The 22,662-nt window shown below is 46.1% G+C and overlaps 1 protein-coding gene across 1 annotated transcript; it reads left to right on the top strand.

The window, feature by feature from the left end:
• Positions 1–445: 445 nt before the first annotated feature.
• Positions 446–22,662, top strand: LOC121061426 (valosin containing protein). Its single transcript, XM_040540247.1, has 17 exons — positions 446–781; positions 5,526–5,637; positions 6,021–6,193; positions 8,381–8,523; positions 10,170–10,300; positions 11,735–11,866; positions 12,246–12,348; positions 14,203–14,336; positions 14,584–14,719; positions 16,301–16,413; positions 17,054–17,218; positions 17,317–17,439; positions 18,455–18,667; positions 19,912–20,220; positions 21,138–21,293; positions 21,644–21,798; positions 22,204–22,662. Exons 1-17 carry the CDS (start codon positions 765–767, stop codon positions 22,307–22,309), a joined length of 2,421 nt encoding a protein of 806 aa, XP_040396181.1. The 5' UTR covers positions 446–764; the 3' UTR covers positions 22,310–22,662.

Here is a 22,662-nt window from a genome sequence, read left to right as displayed (position 1 = left end):
GGAATTAAGCACAAGAGCACAGGTAATTAATTTATTTATTAATTTATTCATAAGCACCCGCAGGAAAACAAGGGAGTGGCTGGCTGGGAGCAAGCGTCAGCAGTGCCTGGTGTTCTCTGACGTAACTGGAGGCAGCTCACCATCCACAGAGCCCCCCAAAAAAGAAAAAACCTTAAAACAGGGGAAACCCCCCAAAGCTTGCCCTGGGGCCACGCGAAGGGCTGCGGCCGGGCTGAGCCCGGGTGCGCTCAGCGCACCAGTGTCTCTGCCCGAGCTGTCAGTCACCCGCCTCCCGCGCCTCCTATTGGTCGCTGGCGGGGCGGGCCTTCCCCCTCCATTTTCCTATTTTTGCCATTGGCTGCCCGGCTCGCGTTGCCAGGTAGATCAGCCATGACAGCGGAGGCACTACGATTGGCTGTCGGCCGTCGCGCTTGGCTCGCGCCGATTGGGAGGGGAAAAAGGAGAGGGGCGGGGCAGAGAAAGAGAGCTCCCTTTTTTTCCCCCCCCCCTTTTTCCCATTGGCTGAGCCTCCACCGGTTGGAATTTCCGATTGGCCAGCGCGCACTGTTGCTAGGCAGGCGAGGCGGCGCGGGGCGGAGCTCCCCCTTCCGATGAGTCGGCTCTGAGGCCGAGGCAGCGCCGAGCACCCCGAGAGCCGCCGCCTGCCGCCGCCCGCCCGCTCGCCCGCCCGCCGCCAGCCCCGGCAGCCTCCTTCCTCCGCCGCCCCGCTCCGAGGAGCCCCTCGCCCCTTCCCCCTCAGCGCCATGGCCTCGGGATCCGAGTAAGTGCGGGCCGCGGCCTAGCCCTGAGGCGCGGGGCCCGGCCTCCGCCTTCTTCCCCCCCCCCTTCCTCCTCCTCCTTCCCCTCAGAGGCTCGGCGATGGCGCCGTGCCCTGCCGGGGGGGCCTGGCGGCGGGGCCCCCGCTGCTCGATCCCGCTGTGTCATGCAGGCCCCGGGGAGGCGGGGCTGGGCGGGTGGGGAGGGGCCGCTCCCCGAGCGCGCTCCCGGCCGTGAGCGCTCCCGGCCAGGGCGCGTGCCCGCAGGGGGGCCCCCGTGCGCGCCTCCCCCCCCCCCAGCGTCGAGTCACTGACGGGGGGTTGAGGCCAGGCGAGGCCGGGGCCTCCCGCACGATGCCTCCCCCCAGCCCCGAGGCCTCCCCGCTTCGGCCCGGACCGGCCCCGGACCGGTTTTTGCCCCCGCGGCCCGGCGCTGTGGAGGCGGACATGTTGTGGCCGGGCCCCCCCCCGTGCTGTGGCGGTTCCTGCCCCCTCGGCCTGGCCTAGCTTCCAGGCCCCGGATCGGCTTTCAGGCTCCTCAGCACGGAGCCGAGCGGCAGCGTTCAGCCCGCTGCCGTCCCACGTGCGTTGGGCACCGAGGGGTGTTAAAAATAGCACTGAAGAGAATTTCCCAAATCCAGGAACGCCTCGGTGACCTGCTCGCCCTCCCAGAGGCACTCCTCGTCCCCTTAGTGCCTGGTGTTTACGTTGTCCTTTTCCTTTGCAACTCCTGGAATTCAGACCTGCTTGGTCCTACCAAGGTGTGCTGGGAATCTGGTGGCCGTAGCAGAGCTAGAAGCAATAGGCCAAAAACCCCATTTTGCAGCTGGCTGAGGTGAACACTGCCTTTAAAAGAAATGTCCACTTTCACAAAGTTATCACCACCACGTAGGAATCAGCAGAAGTTACTCTGCAACAAGAGTTGCATCTTGGCTGCAATTTTGGGCTCAGTGCTGTTGGCAACCATCTTGCTGAGCTGAGCTTCAGCACTGCAAGAGCCACCAGAGCGTGGTTTCTGAAGAGGTTCTCGTTTTCGTGTGCCTACCAGCCTGGCACAGCATTTGAGAACTTGGCATTTCAGGCACGGGGATGAACTCACTGCTTGGTTGCCCTGTATGTGGCTGCAGTCACCAGAAACGTCAATCGTTTGCTTTAACGGATAAAATGCATTATGGATTTATAATACCGACCTGGGGAAGGCGGTTCAGTCCATAACATGAATGTTCAGGGTCAGGATTATAAGAAACTGCAGACGGGTTTGTCTCAAAAGAAGGTTCGTGAGGACGTTGATTTAAAAGGCCTACCAGCCTCCAGAAGGCGTGATTGTTTTCACTTTCATTGCTGAAGCTGGAATCGTTTTGAGTCAGGGACTTTTCCACTATATATTTACTGCAGACTTGCAGGAACATCTTAGTTCCCTAGTTCATGGGGATTTTTGGAGATTAGTGCTTGTTTTCAGAAAAACTGCTTGTCAGTAATTATCTTCTGCTCTCTCTTCTTATAGTCTGCCATAACACTTAGCCTTTGGGCATTACAGTGCGCTGAACAAGGGTTGCTCTGACAAAGAAAAACATAGAAGTGTTAAAAGTTGTTAACGTGTCCCCCTCCCCTGCCCAGTGAAAAATGGGTCTGTTGGGCTGCTTCGCTGAAAGAAAAGGGGGCTAAGGATGAGACTTGGAACCCATTTTTGGGGGCTTCAGGGCTAGTACGTGTTTGCTTCGGTTTTACTGATGTCTTATGCTTTATGTACAAGTTTGCCCATTAGCTGTGCAGGGGATTATGTCCTCACTCCTGCCCTCTGTCTAGGGGCAAGCTTTGAATTTCCTTTTAATCCCCAAGCAGCTCTAAAGCTATGTTTTGTGTTCAGTTTGTCTCTTTGTTGAGTCAGTGAAAGAAGTGAGGGAGGAGGAAAGTGTGTGAGGGAGCTGATACAAGGGATGAGTTGGGGAGATGATCTAAAGAAGCTGCAATTTCTGACAGAAAACTCATTGGGGAGCTTTAAAAATTACTTAGGTTAGCCGTCTGCCTTGGCCCCTCAATGAACTTTACCAGCATGTGTAGGAAAGTTGGCAGAAGAGGATCACAACCTGTGCTTTAGGCTTTCCAGCTTAGTATTTTTGGTTCAGGCTCTCCTTCCCTGCTGCGTAGATGTTGTCTGAGTGTGGTTGAGGGGCGCAGACATATTTTGCTGTCATTTCAGTTACTGCATGAGGAATCCCCAGGAGAGGCGCAACGAGGGCAAATGGTGATGGTAATGTTCCCTGCTGCTCCGGGAAGACTCTGTCAAAGTCCTTACTCTTGTCTGCCGGAGAAACAACATCACTTGCCTGTGTAGCTGTCATGTAATTTCTTAACACTTTTGGTCCTTTGTCAGCACGACTCAGGTCAGAGAACTGAAGCTGAGCCCAAGCATTTAGGTATCTGTGTGCTGTTTCCTGGATGCCTTTATCCTTTCTTAATGCCCCCAAGTTTTTTGATTGCTTTAAGTGCAGTAATGTACTGATAGCATTGATCCAGCCCTCACTTCTTACTTAGGGAACTGCAGATTCAGTTCTTCAGTACTAAAACTTTTGTTTTCACGTTCAGCAGAACTAAATGTAACTCTTGCTGTGTACTGCAAGATTGCTGAACTTTGTTTTTTCCCCTCCAATTCTTATACAGCTTTTACTTTATTGAAAGCTTTGGTCAAAAAGCTTTCTCTTGTTGCTCTATTCCTCTTCCATTTGTTTTTCTCTGGAGTCCCAGTCCACGTTTTAGGCTGCATTAGAATCTCTGCGTCATGAGGGAGAGCTACTCAGTTTCAGTGCCAGTTTATGCAGCCAAACTCTGGCAATTGTTTCTTATCAGCTCTTTGGATCCCCATCTCATGTATGGAGGGGTATGAATTACATTCAGCCTCTGAACTAAATAGAAGTATTGTTGCTTGCTGGTGTCCCCTAGTCCAACTTTTTAAATGCACCTGCTAAATTAATTTCCAGTGTCCAAGAGCTGATGCAAGGTCCTTACAAGTAGTTTGTTATTTCTGCCCTCTGTTTTAACTACAAGATGCTATCGGACCTGACAGTTTATTTGTTTCAGTTTTCTTAGTGCTCTGTTAGTTTTTCATGGAAATCCCAGCCCTTTTAGGACTCTCCTAGTACCATGTTTTAGCTTGAAGGTGAAATTTGTGAGCTTCTTCTGGGATGTGTCCAGCAGACTTCCTTGTCTCTCTTTGGGTTTCGAGAGTGGATGTGTAACACTTCACATGCTCATTGACGATGTTAATTTCTTACCTATTGCACTCTTAATGAAGAAAGGGAAGAAGGCAACTTGGCCAGTGCTGGCAGTCCTGGAAGGACATGTTTTACAACTCCTTGTTTTGTTTGCTTAAAATAATGTCCTAATTTGCAACATGTTTCCTATGCTACTAGAGCTTATGCAAAGCTTGAAAACCTTTTGGAAACAAGCTGGCTGCTCTCATAGGCTTGTATTGTTCCCCTCTTCTTTTGAAGCCTCAGAGAGAGGAGCCAATACTGCCCAGTCTGTCTTGGAAACACTTCTGTCTCGAGGGTGTGAGGGGTACCTCAGGTAACATTGCTGGAGGTATGTCACACCTCTCTGATGTACCTCTGAAAGATGCAGTGAACACGCTAAGCGAAGCTCTGCTGCAACGTGCTGCGTTCATGCTGTGCAGCTGCTTGCTCTGCCACTTCCACTCAGGGTTTGATTTCTTCTGGTCATTTTGTCCCTAAAAGAGCTAGACAGAGCCGGAGGGTGCAGCCAGCACGGCTGTCCTCAGAGCTTCCTGCTCTCTGCTGGTGCTTGCTGCTCGCTTAGGACAAAGACAGGTATTGTTTGTTTGTTTTGTCTCGTTAGGATCAAGCCAAAGTCTGCATCATTTTCTGTTACGTCCTTAGATGTTGGCACTTGTGGACTACTTTCAGAAAGTAGTCAGACGCCCATCAGGGGAAGTTCCAAACGTCTCTTAATGTTTTGATTGGCTAATGTACGACTTCCAAGATCTTCTTGGTTCAAATTCATTTTTTTAAAGGAAATGAATAATTTGCTGTATTAGATTTTGAAGGAAATGATTTAATCTGCCTTTCTTCCCTTTCCTTGCTGTTTGTTTTGCTTCATTTTTGTCACGACAAACGAATTATCTGTCACATTTCTTGTGGTGTGGTGGGCTAGAGCTGCTATGACTCCTATGAAGATGTTGCAGGAAGGTGCTTATATCCTTAAAAAAATATATATATATCATATTTTTAATGAACACTTGGATATTTCTCCTGGCTTGCTGGGTTTAACTAATAGCCCTTGACAGGCTAAACTCTTACAGCTCTCCCTGTCAGGGGAGCTGCAACATTGTGCTTTAATTCCCCTATTTATCTGGGATTTGTCACCAAATAGACTTAAACTTTCGTTTCGGTTGCAGTGGTTACATGTGATTGCAGATGAGTCTGACTAATTCTTTTAGGCGAAACATCTTACAGTCAGCAACATCTCACTGACCACTTCTTTTCACGGATAGCTTCACAGCTATTTCCATTTGAGGCTGGTAAGGTAGTCAATATTTACTCACAGAAAGCATTCTGGTTTGAACACCTGAAGCGGGTGCCTGGGAAGAATGTCTCCTTTGTCATACAAACAAGTACGGTTTTTAAAAGATGTGACAGCAAAACCTATAGAAAATAGAGACCAAAGCAGGGGGGCGGCTGGGGAGGGAGGAGTGGTATCGCTTAGACTCAGAACTTGTGTTTTCTTCCCCAGTTCTAAAGCGGATGACTTATCGACTGCAATTCTGAAGCAGAAGAACAGGCCCAATCGGTTAATTGTTGATGAAGCCATCAATGAAGACAACAGTGTTGTGTCACTGTCCCAGGTGCGTCATCGGGGAAAATCAAAGCATTTCATCTGGGTAATACGCAAGCTGCTGCTGTATGTTGAAAAAACTTGAAATTTAACTTTGCAACATGAATCTAGCTATTTGTATAAGAAGCTGCAGCTGTTACAAGCAAGGGAGGTGGGTTGTCTTGTTTTCGAGCACTCTTCCATGCTAAAATATATTTTGATGCTGAACTTTTAAGATTCTGTTGAGTTTAAGCCCTTAGTCTGGCTTCAGGATTAGCTCATAGTGGGATCCTGTGTCTTTGTGGATTTAATTCATATCTTCCAACATGTAATTCTCCAAAGTCAAGTAACTCCTTCAAACACTCGAATTCTTGTTTTGTCAGGAGCTTGCTCTAATGTTGTTGTTGTTTATAGGCAAAAATGGATGAATTGCAACTGTTCAGAGGAGATACTGTTCTGCTAAAAGGAAAGAAGAGGAGAGAAGCAGTCTGCATTGTTCTGTCAGATGATACCTGCTCAGATGAGAAGATTCGCATGAACAGGGTTGTTCGCAATAACCTGAGAGTGCGCCTGGGTGATGTGATCAGGTGGGGACTGCTTTGCTGACTATTGTGTCTCCCTGGGTTATCTAAATAACTTCTGCACTGGCCCTGAATTCATTCAGTCAATAGCAGAGACAGGATCTGCAGGAAGTATTCTTACGTCTTCCAGAGGAGACCCCAGAAACATTTTCAAGTGCATGGCTTACATCAGGGATCTCAGTTAACTTTTGGGTGTGTTTCTGGCTCTGTGCATATTGGGGTTAATACTAAAAAACAATGCTAAAGGTTCTTGAAGTCTCTTCAGCACTTCCATGAGCCCAGGTCCTGTCATTAAATTGAATAGTTTAAATATTCCAGTGCTGTCAGTTTTCTTCCCAACTTTACATTGTCAGATGAACTCACAAATTTTTTGTGTCTGAATTTCTAATCTCTATGCCATTAACAGTGGAAGGCATTAGGCAATATCGTAATTGATCTCACAGTATCTAGCTCAAGCATGAAACTGCCCTGTGGCATACAGAAGTTGAAACTTGGTAGGAATGAATGACAGAAACATGAATCAGTTGAATACCAAGATTAAAAATCCCCAAAGGAACTTTATAGTCATGTTGTCTATATTTCAATTCTTGTTATAAAAGTAAATTTAGAGTTAGGAACATTTTAAACGTGTTGCAGGAATTTTGTTGTGCAACGCTTGAAGAAAGTAGTGAGAAAACACTGAAGTTACAGAAAACAGTTTCCATTCTATGATAGGAGTAGGGTGAAACTGCCTGAACACTTCTGAAATACAAAAATGCTAATTTGCAGGCTTAAATATGGGAAGGCTGACAGCTCCTCCCCCTGAGCATCTTCCTAATATGGAATATCCTGTATGTTCTAGGGAAATTGGAACCTGGTTTCTGGCACTTTTCTTCCTGGATTGATACCTGGATAAATCTTTAAATGTAAAATATGTTTTATACAAGCTTTGTAGAGGAGAGGGGTGAGGCTGTACCCTAGAAAATGCAAGTTTTAAACACAGCCAGGGTTGGAACAGAACAGTGCTTTGACCCAGTGCCTGTGAAGTAAAGGTGAATTATTACCTTAAAATGACATGAGGCTTCTGTTGGAGTCTTTCCTGGTGTAACAATTGAGCCTCTGCCCTCCCCTCTTCTTCTGGGACTGTGCCTATAGCGGTTCTTTGCCCTCCGGATGCATTACATTACATTAGCTTTGTTGCAAGGGTCAGAGAACTTTGACACCTCTTGCCCTCATAACTTTTTCTTGCTGATCTTTAATTACCTATTGTCTTACCTTCCGTGTCCTGGTCTCTGCCAAAATACAGATTCATGCATTAATTACTTCCTGCTTGTGGTCTGTAAACTGTTTTCCTTCTGCGACAGTTGGTCTTTTCCTTTACCCTTTTGCTGCATCCTCTCTGTAAAGCATGTGGTAAATGAATCTGTTAAGAGTCTCTAACAGAGCGGCCTATGAAAAGTGGTATGCTCAGCTGCAGTTCAGTGTAGGCTTTTCTTAGCAGGCAAAGCACATTTGAGCTTTCTGCCTCTCAGCTGCAGCTCGATACTCAGCTATCGCTATGGTAGGCTGTTTGCCTACCCTGTAAAATCACGGCTGTGGTGTTTATTTAAAAAGCGGGAAAGGGCCTTAGGACTTCAACCTAAATGTCGTCCTCCACGAAGTGGGATTGACAGATGCCTGGCTGCAAGCCAGTTACCACTGATTGGTACTTTGAGAGCCTTTGCTCTGAATCAGGGTTATCGGCACCAGGGGCTCTACACCTTGTAGTAAGTTAGAGAGATTAAGGAAAAAAGTACCCCTGTCTCCCCTTCTCTTATTGTTGGTTTAGCAGTAGCTCCTTGTTAAAACAAAAATTAGCTTCTGACTCTCTCAGGTCTTTTGGCTGTACTAGTAATTTCTGAATTTGCCTTGGGGATGGCATGGGGCATCCTGGCAGAAGAGCAGAGGTAGGAAGAAAGCCTGAAACTCCCCAGCAGCCTGGATAGGGCTGAGAGGAATGAAGAAAGGCACGTGTTGTGAAGACTAGCTCTCTGCTGGGCATGGTATTTACCTTGTCAGCATGGAAGTGTTCTTAGGCAGGTGGGAAGTCTCTGCGCAGATTTGGAGAGTCCTTTCTGGTGGTTGTGCTGGCCTGGGAAGGGACATCACTGCTGTTTCCAGACTCAGGTGTAAGTCGAGGATGATGTGACTAACTGGATTTTTCTTCTGTTGCAGCATCCAGCCCTGCCCAGATGTGAAATACGGCAAACGTATCCACGTGCTGCCAATTGATGACACAGTAGAAGGGATCACGGGGAATCTGTTTGAGGTCTATCTCAAGCCATACTTCCTGGAAGCATACAGACCCATCAGGAAAGGTAATAGCAAGTGTTATTGCAGTCCTGATGCTGCTGATTGTGGTCTAGTCCTGAGACTGGGTAAAGAGAATTTCTGGAGACTTGCACAGATCTCAACAAAGCATCAGACTGGCATCTGCAGAGTGAGATTTTGCTTGTTCTGATTCAGTTTTCCCTAATCTTCAGAAGAAGGGGTAATGTCTATTACTGGCTGGTACAGCAGCATGAGTATTTTGCTTTTTTTTTCTTGCTACATTGGATGGGAGTGTGTTAGTAAAGTCTTAGGTAGAACTTAGTTTAATAAGATTCTCTCCTATCTTGCTACTACCACTCAAAGGATTGTGTGTTTGCCTGTGTGTTCATCAGTTGGTTGGATAGAGCAGCTGGCACTCTGACTAAATTCACTTCTTCAGAGTAATTCAATTAATAATTGCGAGAGTGCTTAGAAAATGAAATGCACTTTTAGAGCTGAGCTAGTAGCACTTCTGCTGGAACAAGTAGGTCCTAATACATTATAAACAGTAGTTGAATGAAGTTTTCCAGCTTCTGAAGCCCAGTTTAGCCAGGAGTCGTAGTCAATATTATGTATTATTCTCCTTTTGGAGACAAGCAGTTACTGTAACTAATAGCAACTTATTATAACCACTTCCAAATAAGTTTTTATTATGTTAGGGCTTTTTGCCTCTTCCCTGGTTGCTTCTAGTGCTTCTGGCTAGAGTTTTCCCTCTTCGAGGCAGTAGACAGAAGTAGGACATTCAAGGCTGCACTTCGCGTGTCTATGTGCAGATTGGAACAGCCACTCTCAAAGTCACTTCTTTGGAGCAGTAGTAGCAAAACCAATATGCACATGGTGTCTGGAGAGAATTTCTCTAATGAAACAGTCAGCTGTTGCTGTGCTTTAGTGCAAGGCACTACGGGTCAAAGTGGGACAGTTTGAGAGTTGGTTGAAGAAACCTGTTTTTGGGATCAAGTCTTGTGTTGCTCTGCAAACTTCTTGAAAGCTTTCTGTATCTCAGAGTGGTTTGACATTTCAGTCCAGCTTCGGTTTCTTCTGTCTCATGACTTTTCACTTGTGGTGGTTGCGCCATTTACTGTCTCTGGGCTGTACACTGGAGGCAGGCACCTCTTTTGTAAAGTGATAGCTAGTTTCTAAAGGAGACAGGAAAAACTTGAGCGTCTTACTCTTGGACCCTATTCTTAGCCAGTTTCAAAAGATCAGGGATGCTTGACCTCAGTTTGTGCCTAGGTAGCTGATCAAACACAAATTGTAAACCAGTTTGAACATTTTTTTTTCCTAAACTACATCTGAATTATTTCTAGGAAGTTTTTTAATAAAAAATGTTCCAGAACAGTTGAATTGGAACTGATGGGAAATAAATGTGATTCATTGCCTTTGTTTGGTATTTAGGCAGAGTATTCTTTTCTCTTGTTTGCTGTTTGTTTCTAGATGAAATTTGAAAAGTTTAACTGCTGCAGATCTAAACAGTGCTCTGGCAGTCACACAGTACGTGCAGCTCTTGAGTCTAAAATGTAGAGCAGTGTTAAAAATGCCAGTGGCATATGCATGTGTAAGCTACTTCCTTATCCTCTATGGCTGCTGGTAGTACAAGGGTTGACATTTTGCAGACATCAGCTGCAGCAGGCTACTAAAAGGTGGGATTTTACAGGTGACATCTTCTTGGTGCGTGGAGGAATGCGTGCAGTGGAGTTCAAAGTGGTGGAGACAGATCCAAGTCCCTACTGCATAGTGGCTCCGGACACAGTGATCCATTGTGAAGGAGAGCCCATCAAACGAGAGGTGAGCTGAATCCTGCCATGCAGTTCTTGTCCTGAATCTGCTCTGTCCACTGAAATCTGTTTCTGTGGCTGCCCTGGAGAGCAGCAGAGTTGCAGTTCCTGGTTTGCCATTTTGTATATTGAATGTAACGGTTAGGAACTCTGGTTTCAGGAGATGAACTGCTGCTGAAGGTAATGGGAGAAATGTGCTTCCAATATCCTTCCTCAGACACCAAGATAAGACTAATGCTTAGGTTTGCTGAGAAAATGGTACAATTTGAAAGCAGCTAGTTTTGCATCTGCTTCTGGATAACTCATGCTGGACTTGGATGTATCTTTTTAAATCCTGAGTTCCGTTAATCCATAGCAGGGAGGACTTAATGTGTTGCTAAATTTCATGCCATGTGAAGAGAAAGCGATTAATGCTTTTTGAATGAGAAACTTGAAACCTCTAAACAGTTTTATTTATTTTAATTCAATCCCTTAAGGTGTCTAGCCTTGAGTATCCCAAGTTTAAGGCAGCTTGAGTTACTTGTCTGTCAGGAGTTGGCCACCTTACTTTTGTAGATTAGGAAATCTCAGGGCTATGAGCTAAGGTGGCTGTATACCTCATAAAGTTAGCTGCCTTGTGAAAAATTCATCTCTATTTTTGAGGCACCGGATGAGTCCTGCTTGGGCTCTTCAGGACACAGTAGAGGTGGCTAGGAGCAAGTTCAGCCAAGGCCAGCAAAATGATGAATAGCTGGAGGTCAAAATAAATGAAGAGAGGCTGGGAGAATGGCCTTACGCTTGCAGGGTCAGGCTCTGAGCAGCCTGCTTCACAGCTTTCCTGGCTCTGTGGGGCTCTGGCTCGATCCCTTCTGAGATTCCAGGCTGTGTTATTTTATGATTTTATTGTGGCCTTAGGTTACGGATAACTAAGGCCAGTAGAGATTTCAACACCCATGAGCAGAATGATTGCTGTAGGGCTGTACTGGAAGAATTAGCTACAGCTGGTCTTATCTGCATGTCTGAATTTCAACGTTCTCAGTTAGTTTGAGTCAGTCCCAAAAGAAAACACTGCATCTGAGAACTGTATGGTAGCTAGGGTATTTCAAGTACTGAGAAATGTCATTTGCAGTTTAAAGAATATTTTATACTGTGCTTCGTTGTCTGTTTTAATCAGTTAGACACACGAGAAGATCACACAGCTTGTTTTGTGCTTGAGTCTGTAGCAGCAGAGGCTGTCATTCAAGAGGCCGAGTTTCACTGAGGTCTAGGTAATTCCCATTGTATATCTGGGAAGTCAGAGCTACAAAACAATTGTAGAAGAAACCATGAAGTCTTTGAAGTAAGCATCTCAAAACAGCAAAGAAGGAACAATGAGCAATAGCCCAGATTCCTGGTTCTGTAAACCGGAAGGGATTGTTGAACCCTTGTCTTCACTCAAATATTTAATAATTTTCCTTCCCGGTAGGATGAAGAAGAGTCACTGAATGAAGTGGGCTACGATGACATTGGTGGCTGCCGGAAGCAGCTGGCTCAGATCAAAGAGATGGTGGAACTTCCCCTCCGACACCCTGCGCTCTTCAAGGCCATTGGGGTGAAGGTAAGCACCTGCGTGCTGCAGGTTGCCTTTGCTGTTCGCTTTGATGTAGGAGGTTTATGACTTATTGGAGGGGAATAAGTAACTTTTTTTTTTTTAATGCTGGTATTAGGACACTATTTCCTTATGTTTTAGACACAGATTAAAACACTGGCACTTGTAAAGCAGAGAGATGCTTTGAATCATCACTGTCAGTTACTGGCAAGGTTTTTGTTTGTGTGTCATGCAGAGTAGTCAGGGTGTTGATGGTTGGATGGCAGTTGTTGCATGAGCCAGCATCACAGTTTCGGACTGGCTTTATCCAATGCTTAGAATACACTGTGAAGCTACTCAGGCGTTCAGATACTGGCTTACCAGCTAAATCCCTTGCCTCTGTCCCCAGCCTCCACGTGGCATCCTGCTGTATGGTCCTCCTGGCACTGGTAAAACGCTGATTGCCCGAGCGGTGGCCAATGAAACTGGGGCCTTCTTCTTCCTCATCAATGGTAAGCTTTGTGTCTGCTTTGGACCCAGACCTGCTGTGTGGTCATTCTTCCAGCTAATGGTAATGAATGGTTTAGATAAGGCCACCTTACAGCCACCTTTCTGTCCTTGATATCCTTTCTTACCTCTTTCAAGTGCCCCACTGAGGACACTTAGAGGCCACTTACGTGGAAGCATCTGTGGTAGTGGCACTGTCCTTAAACTTGATTGTTTTGTAGCAGCGGTTGAAAGACAGTTTTGTGATGTGGGAATTTGGAGTCTGTTTAGCTGAGTGTTCATTTATGTTGATAAGGGCAGAGCTAGGAGTGAAGCAGTGAGATTATTCTTTGTATATGGGCGTAGAACACTCATTTCTGTTGCTGCCAGCATGTTTTATTCAGAAAAGAAGCTGGTCTGCACTGCAGTTCTTTTTCCTTAAGTGAAGCACAAGACCACTTTTGTTTCACATAACATTAAATTGGGAGGAACGTTCCTGAAAGCTATAACGAGTACTTTGGAACTTAGCTAGAAGTGACAGGACCTCATATTGTTCGCTCTCACCTGTAGCAGTTGAGGTAGATACTGGTTTATGGCCATTGAAGACCAGATTCTGAATTTTCCTCGCTGCTTTTCTGTCCCATTCTGCAATCAGTGCTGGAATAACCGAATGCTTGTACTTGAGGAGCGCTGCTCTTCTTCCCTGATTTCTATCAGATCCATGAAGGTGAAAGCAGTGGATTGTACAGCACAGCATAGCAGGGACCAGCAGTAGGGAACTGCCTCGCTTTTTATCTCAAGATGTCAGAAGTAAATGGGCTGTTCCTAACCGTATGTCACCTTTGTCATCTACTTCCTAAGTCTGTGGAAGGTGTCACTGTATGCTAATAAGCCAGCCTTTTCTTTAGAGACTTGTACTTCTGGTGCATAATAAAAGTAACGTTCATTGTCAGAATTAGTGATGCGTTCTCTGTGTGCTTGGCCCAAGCCTGCAGCTGCAGGCAGTGCTGTAGGCAGAACTGGTATGAATCGGTGAGTTACTTGAAGTGAAACAGTGTGGTACCTGCCCACATCCGTGGCTCTGCAGCTGGTTCACTTCAGTCAGCTGTTGCAGCAGCTTTGCATCCGGAGAGTCAGGTTTCTTTTCCTTGGATCTTTCAGAAGAAGCTTGTTTTCTCTTTGTGACCACTCCCATCATCATGATGGAAAAATCTGAACAGAATAGATAGATCCCTAAACATTAGGGTCAGCAGTTGTAGGAAGTCTCAGGGGATTGTTGTTGTTCCTTCTGCGGTTGATGTGTTTTTACTCTTTTTTTTTTTTTTTTTACTCTTTGAGGGGAGGTTATGATACTTTTTTTGGCAGGCTGTTTTTTTGTTTGTTTGTTTGCTTTTGCTTGTTTTATTTTAGTTTTGGAACTCATTTATAGGATCTTATAGAGGTAAATGCGTGCCCATGTAATGCAAGATAAAGTCAGCTTCAGTATCTTACAGCTTTTTCCTTCCCTATCCTGATAATTTATCACCATATAATTTGATTGCTTCTCTTGCAAGCTAGGACTGGCATTAACAGTGTGTGGTGGCACATTACAGAGAAGCTCACCAAGTGTGAAATAGGGTAAGAAAAGAGGCAGCTAAAGGTAGCTCACTGACTAGCACTGCATTCTGTTAGAGTAAACTGAACACACCAGAATAATGATAGAAAGTAATTCCGCATTCTGTTGCCTGTTCAGCTGCAAATTTAGTGAACTTGGTTGATAGTGTTTGCTTTGGCTTGAACTATAGATACTCCCATATGAATGTTGTACTTAAAAAAAATCATCTACATGCCTCGGGGCTAGCTGTGTCTCTTCGGGGTGCCACAGTGCTGCTGTTTTTCAGGTCCTGAGATCATGAGCAAGCTGGCTGGTGAGTCTGAGAGCAACCTGAGGAAAGCATTTGAAGAAGCAGAAAAGAACGCTCCTGCCATCATATTCATTGATGAACTGGATGCCATTGCTCCTAAGAGAGAGAAGGTAAAGATAGCCTGTAGGAGGTAAAGGAGTGTACGTACACCCTTTTTGTTAGCAGCTGGCATGAATCTCTGTCTGAGTTTAGGGTAAAGCAGCAGTTAATGCTTGAACTCAGTCAGGTGTGAGAAGAATCATACACAGTTCACAATGTTTGTTAGCAGCTCGTGGCTCTCATGTCCAGCTCCTGTGCTGTAGAGCTTCTAGTCTAATAATTGTTTTTTAGTCTAATAATTGTTTTGTCTCTCTGTAGACGCATGGAGAGGTGGAACGTCGCATAGTGTCTCAGCTGTTGACTCTTATGGATGGACTGAAACAGAGAGCACATGTGATTGTTATGGCAGCTACCAACAGACCTAACAGCATTGACCCAGCACTCAGGCGATTTGGTAACCAGGATTGTCAACTGTTTTCTGTATCACTGTGGTGGTTTTACCCTGATATGCAGCCGAGCTCCTCCACAGCTGCTCTCTCACTCCCCCTCAAAGGAAAAGGGAGAGAAAATACCATGGAAAGGGCTCAAGGGTTGAGATAAGGACAGGGAGATCACTCACCAGTTATCTTTATGGGCAAAACAGACTCAGCATAGGGAGAGAAGTAATTAGTGCCTATCACTAGCAGATTAGCACTGTGGAAAACTAAAAAGTGGAAAAGCAGACTAAAAACACCTTCTCTGCCATATCCACCCTCTTCTATGTCCTCCCCCAAGCATTTTTTTTCCCCTTTCTTAAATCTGCTCTCCCAGAGGCACAAACAACATCGCTTATTGGCTCAGGTCCCTTTCAGAGGATCTGGAGCTGGTTCCTCTATGCCATGGGGCAGCTGCTGGGCTCTGCTCACAGAAGCCACCCCTACAGCCCCGCTGCTACCAAGCCCATGCCACATAAACCCAATACAATCAGATGCTTTGTTACAGACTATGTTTCAGGGGCCTTGGAAAGTTTGAGCAGAAATTAATACTAAATGTCTTCTGTGTGTTTCATAGACTATTGACTTGTGTCTAGCTGCTGCTTTGTAATTAATTTCTAGGCTTCTGGCCTTTGATATAATTTCCTGTTTTATTAGGTTAGAACTTGTAGAAGTAACAAAATGCTTCAAAATCATGTAGTCTCTATTAGGTGAGGCTAGCTCAGGACACACTGAAGGAGCAAAAGACTGCTTGAGGAGCTGTGTGTGCCTCAGGTTGCAGAAACGTTGTCTGACTTCCATTTTATTAATGAGGAGTCTGGTAGTTTCCAAGCTCCATGTTTTCAAAGCTCTACAGTGTGAATGAATGTCTGGTGTATGAGCAGTTGGTAAAGTGTGTAACAGCAAACTTGTCAAGCTTGCAGGAGAAAATGGCATCTTCAGTGTGTAGAGGCATTACTAGAGGCAAATGATAGGTGTATCTAACACTATATACTATATACTATCTAGTATACTATACTATTATATATTTATAGTATGTAACACTATATACTTAAATGTACCTAAGTTAGTACTGCAGTAATAGATAGGTTACCACCCCAGATAATGGGGCAATTTTTTTCTTTCACAACCTGGGTTTTGCTGTGATGATTACTGTAGGAAGTTCTAAAAAACTAAATATGTCTCTCAGAATTTGTATACTCTTATGCTGAGGACACAAAGGTGGAAGCAAACAAAAACGTCTCATGGTATGTTGGTTAGAGGAAGTATCCTTTCCTACAAATGAAGCTTGGAAAATGTTGCTAAACCAGTAGTACTCTGCTTTTTGTAGTCTTGAAGTCTAGTTAATACAGTAGTTCCACTTTTCCTAAATGGCTAAGGCCTTTCTTCCTTTCTGACTCTGCAACTATGCTGATACATGCTGTGCAGAAGCCCAAAGCTCTGGCATTTTCTGAAATTGTCCATGTGGCGTGTCATTACGTCGTTCAGTCAGCGGAAGACAGCAACTGCAGCTTCTTTGGTTTGCAGAATCAGCAGCTCAACATATGTTTTGTAATCCCCAGGTCGTTTTGACAGAGAGGTAGATATCGGTATCCCAGATGCAACTGGGCGCCTGGAGATCCTGCAGATCCACACAAAAAATATGAAACTGGCTGATGATGTGGATCTGGAACAGGTGAGCAGAATGCTGTTGGGAGTGCTCGTCTCTGCAGGCTAACGTTAACTGATGCTGTGTTTTGTGGCAGAGTTGTTATGGCTTTGATCGTATAAACGTAGTTGCTCATTTAGGACGATGTGAAACTGGGTGAATGTGTGATCTCTGGGCTTCCTTCCAACTAGTTTACCAGTGACCAAAAATCCTCTCTCACTAGTTAAAAGTGGCATGGCTAAGAGAAACAACTGTGTATCAATACAGTCTGCATGTGCCTTGCTACTGTCCTCCTGGGTTTGTTTGCTGTGGTTTTCTGCTAGTAACCCTAAAACGGCTCTTAGGGAGGTGAGTGAGTGTTGTGGTGACATGGGATACTGCATGTAAACTCAGTTGGTTCCTGTTATTTCTGTCTTGAATGAAGAACTCCAGTCTTGGGGTTACCTTTCTGTGTTCTGCCATCTGAATTCCAGTTGCAGCTTTGATCTCAAGTGGGAGGTGGAACAGCAGTGTCTCTGCCTGTTAAATATGAGGTGGCACTTGTCTCCTGAACCCACAGTGGATGTTTCTGTCCTCCAGAGTTTCATTGCGCCTCCGAGTGAGTCACCAGAGCATGCAGAGTGCTTGCTTGCGTCCCTGTGAGTCATAGTCAGTGCTTTGCTTTCAGGTGGCAAACGAGACCCATGGACATGTTGGTGCTGACTTGGCTGCTCTTTGCTCAGAAGCTGCTCTTCAGGCTATCAGAAAGAAGATGGATCTCATAGACCTAGAAGATGAAACCATCGATGCTGAAGTGATGAACTCGCTGGCTGTGACCATGGATGACTTCAGGGTAATGCAAGAGTGCCCCTTTCTTTTGTCTAATTGTTTATCTGAAGCATGTGAACATGACATGATAGCATTATTTAATGCCGTTTCTTCTAACGATAGTGGGCTCTGAGCCAGAGCAACCCTTCTGCTCTTCGGGAGACTGTGGTAGAGGTCCCACAAGTTACCTGGGAAGATATTGGTGGTCTAGAAGATGTAAAGAGAGAACTCCAGGAGCTTGTACAGGTAAGAGTTTACAGCTGATTTTTTGCCTAGTCAGTTAAGTAATAATTATTCTGGTAAAATCCAGAGCCTCTTCATATACCTGTTTGGACTGTGAACAGGGTAAATGCAGTTTTTATGATAACCGCTTGTAATGGACTGAAAATACCACGGTGTTCCATCTTAGTGAACTTAGGGAGAGGAAGGTGTTGGAAAGCAGCGTCAGACTTTCCTTAGTTGAGCGTACGGTGACATCTTTCATGGGTATTGTGCTTAATGCAGAAATGTAGTAGTTCTGCCTCTCATAGGTGGAAGCCAGCAATGGGGCCATTGCTGAGAATCCTGTTACATGGTGGCTTTATCTGCCAGAAGGTAAACAAAGATTCTCACGCAGTGAGCTTCCAAAGAGCTTTTTATCGGTGTTACCATTGAGACAGGTGAAAAATAATTGTGAAGCCTTCTGTGAAGGGAGACAAAAAGTCATGAATGTCTGTGGAAACTTCTGGTGTCTGCATCAGGATGGTTTCTTTCTGATACATCCCTGCTCTCAGGATACATCCCTGCTCTCAGTTGTCACTGTAGAGGCAACCCGTCTGTGAGTTAATAATAAATAAATAGAAATCTAATTTCCAGTCTGATTTTCTGGTGTTAAACCATCACCTAGCTCTGACCTTGCTGCTGAGGATAAATGCTCACATCAGGCACCTTGCATGTCTCTGGAGGGCAGAGCTGACTAGATTGGATAATGAGCTGTTCCCTTTTGCTTCGGCAGGACAGAAAAAACCTGGGGTTACGTGTACTGGAAAACTACCCAAACTGGTGAATAGTTCTTAGGGATAAATAGGCATTTTAGGGCAGCTTTACAATTGAGCTGTGGTGCTTTTTGAACCAGTTCTCATCTAAAATCTGTAGAGGCCCTGAGCAGGCAGAAACTTGTGTTTAACTCACTAGAAATCTCAGATAGTGTTTCTGTTAGGAGCAAGGTACAGGCCTATTCTGGCTCATCACGAGAATTTTTCGTTGTTGTTTCCTCTTGTAGTATCCTGTGGAGCACCCAGACAAGTTCCTCAAATTTGGCATGACTCCATCAAAAGGGGTTCTGTTCTATGGGCCACCTGGTTGTGGTAAGACACTTCTGGCCAAAGCCATTGCCAACGAATGCCAGGCAAACTTCATTTCCATCAAGGGCCCAGAATTGCTCACCATGTGGTTTGGAGAGTCTGAAGCCAACGTGCGCGAGATCTTTGACAAGGTAAAGTGTTTCTTCTGCTCCCTGTGCTACGTTTGGGCTGAGATACTCCCAGAACATCGTCTCCACTGTGCCTGTCTTACTGGCCCAGTTTTTATTTGTGTATTTTTTTTGTGTGTGTGTGTTTTCCCCACTTGCACTGTGAGCAGGGGCTGCTTTCCTGATGTTAGGGAATTAATCCTGTTTGGGAACATAGCTAATTAAATGTTCTTTCTCCCACTACAATTTGTATCTTTTGTTACAGAACAATAAATGTGCTAGAGCCTTAGCCATGAGGCTGGCATTAGAGTGACATAAATATCCTCAACATACCTTGAAAACCTACTTTGACACCTCGTTAGCTATTTACTTATACAGATTTTCAAAACATCTCGCAGGGTCTTGTCCTGCAATGTGCATGGTCCAGAAAGGAGTTCCTCTCCTGCTGTCCAATTTCCTATAGATAGTGTCGCCTCCTGTCCTTCGTAGGGATTACCTTGGGAATCCTCACTGTTGTGGTCAGGGGAGCTGCTGGAAGAGCAAAGCAGGAAGGAGAATGAGAGGGGAAAACGTAGGTTGGAAGGGAACCTCAGAGGCCATCTGCTCCAGCTGTTTGTCCAGAGCAGGAAGATAACTTGGAAATCTGGTTTGTGTATGTGAGGTTCTCGTGTGTGTTAGTTGATGAGTAAATTAGCATATTAGCACCAACCAAGGATGGAGAATCGCTGACCTCTGGGCCCGTGTGCTGATGTTAGAACTCTCTGATTATAAAGAATTTTTTCCTTATTTCTAACTGGAATTTTCTTTGCAGCAGTTTGCACCCATTTTCACTGCGTACCTCAAAAGAAGGATCTGACTCCTTTTGCCTGTAATTGCCCATTAGGTAGCTGAAGATGGAGTGGATTTGCCCCTTCTATTTGATACGTTGTGACTATGGATACCCCAGTGCCTAAATAACCAACTGACATCTCCAGATCTTGCTGGGACAGTTTGGTCCTGGCAGATTGGTTCCAGCTTTCCCTCTTGGCGTTAGAGTAACCATGCTTCTGCTTGCTCTACGATGCTCTCAGTTTTGAGGAAATTCACCTTGTTACTCAGAATTTAATTGAGGGTTTCTAGAGCAGCTCCTCCAAGCTCTCCTTGAGGCAGTAGTGCTCTGGTACTCCTCTGAGCTGCTGTAATTTTAGGGTGTGCTTAGGGTGAAATCAGTGTGCTCCTTGCTTGGTGTTATTTGACAGGGACTAATTGTTTCTCTTTGCCTTATGCAGGCCCGCCAAGCAGCCCCTTGTGTGCTCTTCTTTGATGAGCTGGACTCCATCGCAAAGGCTCGAGGTGGGAATATCGGAGACGGCGGCGGTGCTGCAGACCGTGTCATCAACCAGATCCTGACAGAGATGGACGGCATGTCCACCAAGAAGAACGTCTTCATCATCGGTGCCACCAACAGGCCGGACATCATTGACCCAGCCATCTTGCGCCCTGGCCGCCTGGATCAACTCATCTACATCCCCCTGCCTGACGAGAAGTCCCGGGTTGCTATTCTTAAGGCCAACCTGAGGAAATCACCAGTTGCTAAGGTAGGATCCGTGCCATGACTGTACCTGAGTTGGTTTTGCAGTGCGCTGCACATGCTCCTCATCAGCTGGGGACAGAGAGGAGGGCTGGGGACTGCTCCACGCACTGCAGAGCTGTGAAACCTTCCATCCCTGAAGAGTGGAAATAGATGGCAGAGGTAGGGGGAGGCTCGAGTTCTAAAACGAGGTACCAACGCAGCTAGATATCAGTGTGTCAGCACAGCAGGTCTTTGTCACATAGTAGAGTTCTGCCTACAGTGCAGGAACAGGAACGCCTGTTATGGCAAGATGGAGGAGATTCTTGTACTCTGAAAGAAAAATAAATGTAGAAAACGGGGGTGGGAAATGGAAATTGAAGAGGAACCATTGCAGTTAATTGTTGCTGAGCTCTTTCATAGATACAAGTTCTATCCCTTGCCTGGGAAGCAGGCAATAATGAAACTCATAGGGTTAATCAGAGGAAAGCAGGTGTCAAGTGCGCAAACTTTTTTAGGCCATTCTTAATTTTTAAGTACTGCTGGGAAGGAAAGCTTTAAAGAAGGTTGCAGTACTACTCTGTCCGTTGACAGGAAGGAGTAGAGGAGGCTGTTTGTCCTCCCCATCTCCATTTCCAGTCATCTCATTTGACTCCGAATGCTGAGACCTGAGGAAATCACGTCTGAAAGTCAGCCTGCCTTTTCCTGAAGGTGAACAGTGCAGAGGCATTTGTAGCTGTATAGCAGGCTCTTTCTGTGAGCGGGGAGAGTGTGGCCTGCCTTTGTGTGTGGCTAATTTTTACCAGAAACAAGAGCCTTAACAGGTCATCTTCCTAAAATTGACCAAAGTTAAGGCAGTGCGTTGGTACCGTGGGATCCGAAGGCACTTCTTTGTCACCTGTGAGTGCAAGGTGTAAAGGAGAGGCCTCTGTTGTTTTTCCCTAGGATGTTGACCTGGATTTCCTAGCTAAGATGACCAACGGCTTTTCGGGGGCTGACCTGACAGAAATTTGCCAGCGTGCCTGCAAACTGGCCATCCGCGAGTCCATCGAGAGTGAGATCAGGCGAGAGCGTGAGAGGCAGACCAACCCTTCTGCCATGGTGAGCGGGGCACTCAGCTTTCCCTGCTCATGAGAGAGGCAGCCCACCTCAGCCCGTGGGTGAGGGATGATGTGTTCCTCTCTGTAATCCTCAGAAGAGGACGAGTAGGCTCGGCACAGAGCGCTGAGCTGGAGCACTTCGTTCTCTTCTTGTGGGAGGGTGAGGGCCTCCTGTTGTGCCTCATCGCTGGCATTGCTCAGAAGGCCCCTGCTGCAGCTGTGACTCAGTCTGCTGCAGCATCCCTCTCTAGCCCCTGCCTTGGCGAGTATTGTTGCGTCCTGACCCAGAAGGGGGCTGTGGGCGGGTGTCGGGCTGCCCACAGCTCACCTGGGCCCTCTGTCCCGCTGCAGGAGGTGGAGGAGGACGACCCGGTTCCTGAGATACGCAGGGATCACTTTGAGGAGGCCATGCGCTTTGCTCGCCGCTCTGTCAGTGACAATGACATCAGGAAATACGAGATGTTTGCACAGACTCTACAGCAGAGCCGTGGCTTTGGCAGCTTCAGGTAACCGTGAGGGAGGGGGGGAAGGCAAAGTGGCTCAGCTAGCCCTAGGATCAGAGCACTGAGGGCAGCTTTGCTGTTGTCTGGGTAACAATCCCCTCTTCCACCGCATTTTCTGGTTCCCTGCAGTGTGTACAGCAGCCAGCTGAGCACACAGTGGTACAAGCTGTGCTGCAGGTCAGCTGTAGCTGCTCTGTTAGTGCTCCTGAAGCCCATCAGCCCTTTTTCCTTTAATGCGAGCAACGTCTGGCAGCACTGTAAGCCTTTGCATGACGTGCCATAAGGCTTCACCACATTTCTCCCCTTTCCTACTTGGCACCCGGGAGCTGTTGTGGAGGGAGGGGATTGTGCTGAGCTGTGAGGAAGCTTCTGAAGAGCTTCTCTCCCCTTTTTCACTGCTGCCTGCAGGTTCCCATCAGGAAACCAGGGAGGTGCTGGTCCAAGCCAAGGCACGGGAGGTGGCAGCGGGGGCAACGTGTACAGCGAAGACAATGACGACGATCTCTACGGTTAACTCGCTGTCCTCATTGGACCAAACTCCAAATCAGGCCACGTTGTACAGGGAAAATCCAATGTTCGGTGGACTCTCGGCTTCTTCATTCCTCAGTCAGAACAGTGTAGCTGCACGTCAGACTTTGTACAGGGAATGTTTTCTGCAAACACACAAATACAGACCGATGTTCAGTTGGGAGGCAGACAGTGAATTAACAAGGAGGGGAACTGACTTAATTTCTGAGAAATTTCTGTTCTAGTTTACGTGGCAGAATCAGCAGCTTTAGCAAGGGGTACAACGCTAGCCTGTATTAAAAAAAAAAAAACAAAACACAAAAAATAATTAAAAAAAAATAAAAATCCCACAAAACTCTA

Source organism: Cygnus olor, chromosome Z (genome assembly GCF_009769625.2).
Source record: "Cygnus olor isolate bCygOlo1 chromosome Z, bCygOlo1.pri.v2, whole genome shotgun sequence".
Lineage (NCBI taxonomy): Eukaryota > Metazoa > Chordata > Aves > Anseriformes > Anatidae > Cygnus > Cygnus olor.
Note: the sequence above shows the minus strand (reverse complement) of the source record. Positions and strands in the feature narration are given on the sequence as shown.